Source organism: Onychomys torridus, chromosome 8, assembly GCF_903995425.1.
Source record: "Onychomys torridus chromosome 8, mOncTor1.1, whole genome shotgun sequence".
Classification (NCBI taxonomy): Eukaryota; Metazoa; Chordata; class Mammalia; order Rodentia; family Cricetidae; genus Onychomys; species Onychomys torridus.
Window position 1 is genome coordinate 71,041,592 of NC_050450.1, and position 10,276 is coordinate 71,051,867.

The 10,276-nt window shown below is 41.8% G+C and overlaps 2 protein-coding genes across 2 annotated transcripts in view; one reads left to right on the forward strand and one right to left on the reverse strand.

The window, feature by feature from the left end:
* The window catches only part of Cct6b (chaperonin containing TCP1 subunit 6B), a 48,366-nt gene extending 42,802 nt beyond the window's left edge, over positions 1-5,564 (reverse strand). Inside the window, exons 1-3 of the mRNA XM_036197426.1 lie at positions 5,333-5,564; positions 3,473-3,536; positions 1,579-1,713 (exon numbers count right to left, since the gene is read on the reverse strand). Of these exons, the coding sequence (XP_036053319.1) occupies positions 1,579-1,713; positions 3,473-3,536; positions 5,333-5,469 (336 nt within the window). The 5' untranslated portion in view covers positions 5,470-5,564. The remainder of the gene's footprint in view (positions 1-1,578; positions 1,714-3,472; positions 3,537-5,332) is intronic.
* Positions 5,565-5,599: 35 nt separating this feature from the next.
* On the forward strand, positions 5,600-7,908 carry Znf830 (zinc finger protein 830). The gene has a single exon (XM_036197427.1). The coding sequence runs from the start codon at positions 5,623-5,625 to the stop codon at positions 6,733-6,735; it is 1,113 nt and encodes a 370-aa protein (XP_036053320.1). The 5' UTR covers positions 5,600-5,622; the 3' UTR covers positions 6,736-7,908.
* The last annotated feature ends 2,368 nt before the right edge of the window (positions 7,909-10,276 follow it).

Genomic DNA, 10,276 nt, shown 5'->3' on the forward strand with positions numbered 1-10,276 from the left:
ACTCATCTGGACTACTAGGAGAACCTTGATTGTGGATTCCTTAGAATTGTCCCCAAATATTTAAAATGCCAATCTGTCCACAGCAGTCACTAATATGCTACTGTTTGGTCTGCTCACTATAACAGTAAATCATACACCTCTTGACCAGCTGGTGCTCCTCACCCTCTGAGATTGTCTTCCACTTTCTTCCACAACCTCTTCACTCTCACACACATCCCCTCAAACTCCAGTAACACCAACTGCTTCTAGTTCTGTACCAATTTGAGGGTGGAGCTTTGGCCTGGAACACCATGTGCCTCATATTCCATCCTGAAGACTTTGTGTTCAAGATCCTCACCTGGAAGTTTCCTGGCTATTGCAGGATAACTTAGCATCTCCATGTGTCCCTGGTGTTTCTATCATATACTGTGCCTCACTTTATTAATGTTCAGATATACACTGTGGATCTGGCAACATCTCACCACTGACACTTTCCTTTCTTCCTCACCTAACCCTGATTTTCAGAAGATGTCCATCTTCCACCTTTGCTTCAGGGAAATCTTAACCCTAGCTCAAGCAGTGGAGTCTAGATCAGCCTAATCAACTCTCCTGACAATGGTTATCAGTTTAAGATGAGCAGAAGACTAAGGTTGGCCCAAGGAAGGATTCATATGCTATAGCTGGAGGAATGTCTTTATCTTGACCTCTCCTGCTGAGTCTTACCAAGGGAAATAAGTAGCCCTGACTTCCTCTGATAGTCTGACCTTCAAGATCTAACTTAGAATGAAGCCATATTATGTGCAGAAGTGCTTAGAGACCAAAAGGACCTGGGTACTTGATGGCTGATTGAATTTTTAAATTTACCAATCACAGACCCTACCTTATCCCTCACTGTTCTCTTGTATGAGATGATGATTTCTGCATAGTTTTAGTCGAGAGTTTTAGTCAAGTTTCCACTGTTTAAGCCCCAATCATTCTAAATGAGGTAAGTTACAGACACTGAATGGATAATTCCCAATACTAAATGGAACACAAAGAATCTCACTTTCACCAGGTTATGCTTTGCCAAGATAGTCTCTGAATGAGAGGGAATACTCAAACAATTCTATAAAAGACATGCAGTGTTGAGAAAAGAATACGACTGAACAAAGGCACAGACATAGAAATTCGAATGATGATTCCATAGGCTAATGAAAGAGGAGTCCAGCTAGGTGGTTTATAAAGGAAAGAGGAATTAGAAAATTAAACACATGCACAAGGTGAAAAGCCTTCAGTAATTTTTACCCAGTTAATTTTAAAGGAACATAATTTTGTTTCAACTTTTATTAGTTACATTTTCTTTTGTAAGTATAATCCATGGGTATATGTGGGTTTTTTTTTTAAAACCTTTCTCTACATCTTTAAATATTTTATATTTTTTAAAGTATATAACTGCAATAAAAGCCATTACTTTGACAGAAAATAAAAATCAGTTTCCACTAACAACTGCCTAAGATTATCTTAATTGCAATTAGTTCTTATTCTCTAAAATTGAACTAAAAAAAAACAAAAAACAAACAAACAAAAAAACTTCCTTGGAAATAGTTGAAATTTTAATACCTCAGAAATGTAAAGGTCGGCTTGTTTGAGCAACTCCCCAATGATCAGGACATTCGAGGTGGTGCCGTCTCCTGTGATATGGTCCTGGGCTGCTGCCACTTTTGCTATGATGGAAGCTGTTGGGTGTTGAATTTGCTGTAAAAGGTAAACACCAAATTGAAAAAGACAGAGACTGTGATAAAGAAGGCCACTACAGCAAAGATAACCCAAGGGTCAATAGTAAAATTAAGAAACAAACTTTATGCTGCACATTTACAGGTTTTACATTATCAATATTTAGTAAATGTCAAATTCAAAATTTTAAAGTTGAGAATTAATGAGGTTTGAACATTTTATGAAAGTCTTTGCTTCAAAACGCAATGACATTTCCAAGAAAAGATTAAGCCCTTCAATCTCAAAGATGAATACATTTATGAAAATGGCAAAGGACTTCTCTTTTTCATGATCACAAAGACTATAATGAAGTGCTCCAAAAATATTAAATTGTAAGTATTCTTAAGCTATTAGACTCTCTAAACATTTGAAAATAGCCAAAATTCAGTTTGTTGATGTTTAATCCAACAACCATATCTCAAGACTATAGTTTTTAGCTGATAGCCTTACCATTTTGTTTTGTTTTGTTTTGGTTTTGGTTTGGTTTGGCTTTTCAAGAGAGGATTTCTCTGTGTAGCTTTGGTGCCTTTCCTGGAACTTACTTTGTACCCCAGGCTGGCCTTGAACTCATAGAGATCCACCTGCCTCTGCCTCTTGAGTGCTAGGATTAAAGGCTTGCACCAGCACCACCCGGCACTGATAGCCTTATCTTAAAAAATACAAATTGTGATGCCAGACAGTAGTGGTACATGCCTTTAATCCCAGCCCTTGGGAGGCAGAGGCAGGTGAATCTCTGTGAGTTTGAAGCCAGCCTTGTCTACAGAGTGAGTTCCAGGACAGCCAGAACTACACAGAGGAATCCTATCTCAACCCCTCCACACACACACACAAAAAAAAAAAATTGTGGGGCTAGAGAGATAGCTAGCCATTAAGAGTATTATGTTCTATTCTTCCAGAAAAGTGGAGTTTGGTTCCCACCACCCATTAACAGGTGACTTACAATTGCCTTAAGTCCAGCTCCAGGGGATCTGACACCCTTCTCTGGCCTCTGCAGGCACCAACATACATTTGACATACATTCATATACATAAAATTTAATAATCAATAAATCTTTAAAAATACAAATTATAAGGTTGAAGCTATCCCTTAGTGGTAAAGAGCACTTGCCAAGCATATGCTCAATCCCTAGCATTGCAAAAGTTATTTCTTAAAATTTTTTTCAAGACAAGGTCTTCTGTGTAGTCCTAGCTGTCCTGGAATTCTCTCTATAAACCAGGGTGACCTCAAACTCAGAGATCTACCTGCCTCTGCCTCCTGGCTAAAATATTTTTTTTCTTTCATTTTATATGCATTGATGTTTTCCCTACATGTATGTTTGTGTGAGGGTGTCAGATCCTCTGGAACTGGAGGTACACAGTTGTGAGCTGCCATGTGGGTTCTGAGAATTAAAGCTGGGTCCTCTGGAACAGTGCTCTTAACCACTGAGCCATCTCTCCAGCCCACAAAAAATATCTTTAAATACACTTGCATATGATATACAAAGCATACCCTCCCCCACCCCACAATGTTGAGTCTAGAATCTTGCACATGCTTAGGGGAAGTGCTCTACCACTGAGCTGCACTCTCAACCCATGTGCCATTTCTTAAATTAAGGCTTATTAGAGCCAGCAGCAGCTGGTCATTGTTTGGCATGCCTAAATCCAACAGCCAGGAGGCTGAGGCAGGATGATAAGTTTGTGGCCAGCCATATTCTGAGACTATTCTGTCTCAGAAAAGAAAATGAAGAAGAGCATTAGCTTACCATCTCATGAAGCAGTACATTGCCGTCTTTTGTGAGTTTGATGTCCCCTGCCCCAGAAACAAGCCTGTTCAAAGAACAATGGTACTTATTAGCTCCACAAGTCAAGAATCAAAGAGCACTCACTCCCACTTCTTACCATCCACTGTCCTAAACACACATGGTTGGGCTTGGAAATTCTCCATCGAATGAGGTGATACTGTGGTAATGACTGTCACTTGCATCTCATAGAATTATTTCTCCCAGGTGACCTTCTAATGATTTCATTCCAAATGTAGAATTTATAGGCTTACAGAGTAGCTGATGGGTTATAAACATTGGCTAATGAAAAGTATAAAACAAAGCACAAGTCTGCAAATTTCCTGTGGGTTTTTTATTTTGGTAAATGTCATAATTCAGTCACTGAATTTAGTTGCCTCATTCCTGCATTTATTAAATGCACCAAGCTCTGTCAATTCCACAATTTAAATACCTTTAAATCTTCACCTCTTCTCTCCAATTTTATTATCATTTCTAGACTGCTTAGACAGCCATCTTGTCTCCAAATTTGAATAAACTCTCTGCACTCTATTTTTCTAAAAGGCAATGTGACTCAGTTTCCTGACCAAGAATCATTCAGTGAATTTATGCTCTCCACCATCTTCAGGATAAAAGTCAAAGTAATTTAAGAGTGACATGCTTGGCTTTTCCCCAAACTCTCCTGTTCCATCGATCATCATTCCCACAGTAGGTCTTTCAGTCCCTTTAATGCATTATACTGTTAGTTTCTGATGGATTTACACCACTGGGAAGCCTTTATTCCCTTCACCAACTGCTCAATTCATTCTTCTACAACTCTGATCAAACATCACCTGTTATCTGAGAGGCTTTTCTTTTAGCCATAGGTAATTGGACCTTTTCCTCTGTAAAATTGATTACATCTATCTATAATTGACACACCTGTCACTACTATGTCACCTTAAGAACAGATGCTATCTCAAGGGCTGCAGAGATGGCTCAGTAGTTAAAAGCACTGACTGTTCTTGCAGAGGATCTGATCTTGGTTTCCAGCACCATATCAGATGGCTCACAACTGCCTCTAACTCAAGTTCGGGGGATCTGACACCCTCTGACCTCTGCACACACCTGATGGACATAAACTCAGACAGGTGCACACACATAAAATAAATCAACCTTGTTTAAAGAAAAGAACAGAAACTATCTCATCTGTTTTCCCAGCATCTAGTGTTAAGTGGCCTCATTTTCTATTAATATTAGTTTGCTCATTCCTCTCGGGGTGTCACTTTCCTAAGAGACCTTTTGTTCTTTCCACTCTCTTCTTCCTATGTAAAACAATGGTGCTAAAGAAACCTATGTCCAAATAGATGAATAACTATAAAGAACTCTAGGTACAGAGAGTTGCAAGAACTTATTAAGTACTAACAGATGGAAGATGATAGAACCTGAGTTTGAACCTATGCCTGCCTAGCTCCAAAGTCAGTACAACACACTGCCAAGTCAAAACAATCCTGTCTATGGTGGGTCTGCAGTCCAACGTCGGCTGAGCACGTGCACAGGGTTAAGTTCATCCCCAACAGGACAGGGGTGGAGTGAGCTCCAGAAGCGTTCAAGACTTAACGTTTCCAGTGAGCCACTGTATGAATAGGCTGTTTATGAACCCTACTGAAAAGGGGAGAGTGTCACAGCTTCTACTGGCAGGGCCTTTTCTCCTGGCAAACAGGCTAGAGATCTCAGAGAGTGGAATGTGAGAGGGAGGAACACCGGGCGCCTAAGCGCTGCAGCTCTGCCCGAAGGTCTCCACTGAACATCAGCAGCAGCCTCAAAGGGCGCCCGGACACCCCACACACCCTAGCGGCATCTCACATTTTTAGTGCGCCCTTAGGACCCAAGCTGGGCCGCAGCACATCCTGCAGCCCTCGGGCGGCGCATATGTTCACAGCCAAGGCCGCCTGGCTGCGCGTCACCTCAGCCCCAGGGTTGGCGACTTTGATCGCAGCCATGGGTTCAACGGTTCAGCCCTCCACCTGCCGAGTCAGAACCCTGGCGCCACGCCCACACTCCTGAGCTCCGGCCAATCGACCCCATAACAGGAAGTGACGCTATCACGCCTCGCCGGGACGGAAGCCAGAAGCGCCTGAATCGCCGGCCCAAACATGGCGTCCTCCGCTTCTGCCGGGACTCCGGCGGGGAAGCGGGTGGTGAATCAGGAAGAACTGAGGCGGTTGATGAAGGAGAAGCAGCGCTTGAGCACCAACCGGAAGAGGATCGAATCCCCGTTCGCTAAGTACAACCGTCTGGGGCAGTTGAGCTGCGCACTTTGCAACACTCCGGTCAAGAGCGAGCTCCTGTGGCAGACCCATGTTCTGGGAAAGCAGCACCGGGAGAGAGTAGCCGAGCTGAAAGGCGCCAAGGGAGCAACCCAGGGCCCGTCGGCCAGCGCAGCGCCTCAACCTATCAAGAGGAGAGCGACGGATGCAGAGAGCCATGACGCCAAGAGAACCAAGGCCTCCGTGGGGCCTCAGGTACAGCCCTCCACCTCGGCCTCGCCCGCCAACTTTGAGAAATCAGGAAAGGAGGCTGCTAGGGCAACCTCCAGTAAACCTTCTGGACTCGGTTTACTCCCTGATTATGAAGATGAGGAAGAGGAGGAGGAAGAAGAGGGAGGTGGAGAAGGAAGAAGGGACAGCAGCAAGCATCTTCTAGATGCACAGGGCAAAACCAAAGAACATTCTCTTGCCTCTCCGACAACAAGCAATGTGCTGCCAAATGATCCCTTTAATACAAATCCTCCCAAGGCCCCCTTAGTTCCTCATTCAGGGTCAATTGAGAAAGCAGAAATACACGAAAAAGTGGTGGAAAGGAGAGAGAACACCGCCGAAGCATTACCGGAAGGGTTCTTTGACGACCCTGAGGTAGACGCAAAGGTCCGGAAGGTTGATGCCCCCAAAGATCAGATGGACAAAGAGTGGGACGAGTTTCAGAAGGCCATGAGGCAAGTCAACACTATTTCCGAAGCTATAGTTGCCGAAGAGGATGAGGAGGGACGGTTGGACCGGCAGATTGGAGAGATTGATGAACAGATAGAGTGTTACCGTCGGGTGGAAAAGCTGCGGAATCGCCAGGACGAAATAAAAAACAAACTTAAAGAGGTCCTGACCATAAAAGAATTGCAGAAGAAGGAAGAAGAGAATGTGGACAGTGATGACGAGGGAGAATTACAGGATTTGCTGTCTCAGGATTGGCGAGTGAAAGGGGCTTTGCTGTAAGGTTTTGAAGACCCAAGCTTTCCATTATTCTCCGCTGCCCCATAAAAAGTGCTGTGCTCTAGTACTTGTGTTGCTCTAGCCTTGGGTACCCTGAGTTGTTGAGATAAAATAAGCTAGTGAGCAGTAATACTTCGGGGAAAGTACAGCGGTGCTATTTATTATAAAATGTTTGAGGTAAACCTGTTTTTGACATTTTTGAAATTATAACCGCAAATTGCCAACTTTTTCGTGTTTACAGACTTAATGTTGCTTTTCAGTTGTAAATACTGTGCATAGCTAAATATATATTTACATAAGTCACTGTTTTGAAACTTATAAATAGAAGTCAGACCAAAAAGACACGTTTCTATGACCTTGATGTACATATATATTTTCAAGCCTTAAACTCCAGGGTTTGGAGCTTTGGTAAGGTTGTTTGTAAAGGCTACTCATAAACACATATATTTTTTTCATAAAGCAGTGAATGAGTATTCTGTTTTCAAAAGCATACTTCATGAGATCACTGAGAAAAACATGCCCCAAATGCCCAACCTCCTTAAGCCAACATTTCTTTGGACAAGACCAATGGTTGTCAGAAATGTAGGTCAGTATCACCTGTGAAACTTGATTGTGCATGGAATGTCAAATCACCTATGCAGCATTAGTGCCTGAACCCTAGCCTTAGAGTCCATAAATCTAAAGGGGTCCAGATGACAATACTCCTGAATGTTCCCAGGTTATTCTAATATCTGCCCACATTAGAGAGCAGCTGCCCTAAGTCCAGACCTATTTGTATATTATTTCAGGGTTGGTTTTCCTCTAATATGTTCTGTAAATTTGCTGTACTCCCTGCCCCGCAGTGGTGCTAGGCATCCTATCCAGGGCCATGAGTACATGGTTACCTGCTAGGCACATGCCACCACAGAACTGGTTTTCAAGTGAAGGAAATATTACCTTTTATTTCTACCCCATTGAGGCTGGAATTTGATTTTTGTGGTAAAATAGGCTTGTATTTACAGGTTCTTTCAATTGCAGGAAGATGTTTATGTTGCTAAGAAAGCAATGACAATTGCCTTATACTAACTGTTGATAGTTTAAAGTACTCCACATTTTGGAGGATGAGTTGTTAAAAAAAGGAAAATCAATAGCAGTGTTTTATATACAGCATGTTCAAATTTAATAATAATAATAGCTAAGACATACTATTTGTTCTAAGTATAAGCCAGACAGGATTCTAAATACTTTACATATATTAACCCATTCTAGTTCAGACTTTATAGGGGGAAACACCAAGAAAAACAGTCTGAAAAGCCTTAAAAACTATGGGCTGGAGAGATGGCTCAGCAGTTAAGAGTTCTGGCTGCTCTTCCAGAGGACTCTGGTTAAATTCCCAGCAACCACCTGGAAGCTCACAACTGTCTATTTCCAAATCCATGGGATATGGCACCTTCAAGGTATACATGTAGGCAGAAACACCAATACATATAAAGTGAAAATAAATCTTAAAAAATGTTTTATTCAAACAAACAAAAAAGCTGGGTGTGGTGATTCACACCTGACACTCAGTTTTTGGGAAACTGAGGGAGATGGCTGAAGTTTGGGAAACTCCTGAACTACATGTCCAAAATGGGGGGAGAAAAAAAAAGCCTTAAGTTTTAAAGAATTGTTCCTCCAGGCAACATGAAACTATATGGAGGGGTTTTTTGTTTTTAAACAGAAGATTCTGTGATGATTAGGTGTTACTCTAGTTGTCGTATATGGTATAGACAGAGCACAGAACAAGGAACTGGGAAATTACATAGATACTACTTCCAAAGTAAAGTGACTAAAACTGACTAGTTATGGACGAAGTGGGGGGGAAAGTAACAGAATTCCTCAGGAAAAGCTAACATATTAAAGATGCGTATATTATGTATGAGTGCTTTGTTTTCATCTATACCAAAAGAGGGCACCAGATCTCATTACAGATGGTTTGTGAGCCTCCCTGTGGTTGCTGGGAATTTGAACTCAGGACCTCTGTAAGAACAGCCAGTGCTCTTAACCTCTGAGCCACTTCTTCAGCCCCTAAGAGCTAACATTTTAACGACTAGAAGTAGAAAAAAAAATGTAGAATGTAAAGGACAGGCTGTCAAAGGATCTTTTAGGTGTGGGTACCACTGTCTGATTTGGTATGTGCCACACATTATTAATAATCTCGCTGCCTGTGACACAACTTCTGAATTCTCCAACTGCCTACTGATTAGGGATAGCCATTTCCGTTTGATAATCACAAACGGTGAACCTGCCTCAAATGTATTCTCCCCACACTGAGAATTTTCAGTTTTAGCATGCAAGAAAGTACCTAGAAGGGTTCAAAGGTGAGTGATGATCTGCAAGAGCAGCTTCATTAGAAATACAAAGCTGGCTGGGTGGAGGTGGCGAATGCACCTTTAATCCCAGCACTCTGGAGGCAGAGCTAGGTGGATCTCTGTGAGTTCAAGGCCAGCCTGGTCTCCAGAATGAGATCCAGGACAAGCCCCAAAACTACACAGAGAAACCCTGTCTCGAAAAACCAAAAAAAAAAAAAAAAAAAGAAGGAATACAAAGCTGGGCATGGTGGGTCATATCTATAATGCTAGCAAAAGGATTCCTGTCATTTTGAAGCCATACATTTGACAGGAAGACACTATCTCAAAAAACTGAATCGCAAAAATAAAATATAAGCTATTAAATCTAGTAGCCATTTTAAAAAGAAACAGGTGGTTAGTCTCAATGTTTTTAATTACCCTGCTATTTCCAAAATATTAAATTTCAGTAAGTGATATTTAAAGACTACTGAGTACTCTTGCACACATTTTTGAAATCTTGAGTGTATCTAACAACACACACATAAGTGCCCAGTAGCCATTGGTGACCTATGGCTTCCTTAAAGGACAGCACAGATCTAACATAGGTGAAAAAAGGAAACATGTTGAGGAAGTAGGCATAGAGGGTTAATTCCTGGCATCAGTGGAGGTTAGGTGTGATAAGGTAGTTTATCACTGTATGTCAAGATACAAAGAGTAAGATTGGTTTTTAGTCGTGTGTGTGTGTGTGTGTGTGTGTGTGTGTGTGTGTGTGTGTGTGTTGATGCACATGAACTACTACTAACTTTTAAGAGGGCCAAGAACACCACAATCGGATCTCAGTGGTCCTTATTAAGAACAGTAGGGAAGGACTCCTATCATAACCAGTGCTCAATGAGTCCTTGTTGAATTTGAGACCAATGGAACAGCTATGGGAGTGAGTAGCTCCACACACTGCAAAGATCCTTACATCCCCTGAGCTGAGTCGGAGGTCTGATGTTCAGCTGTGCTGTTCCTTGATAGAATTAGTCCCAAGGATTCCTTCTAGCTGCATCTCTTTAGAGAGGTCCCTAACTCAGCCATCATCACAGTACATAATTATTGTAAAGGGCAAAAGATTTCTTCTCCATTTCATTGAAAACACCCCATTCACCCTAACTTGGAAGAAAAGGAATGCTAATTTAACTGGACTTCAAATAAACATTTGTCCAGTGCTTTACAGTTAGGAAATGCTTTCA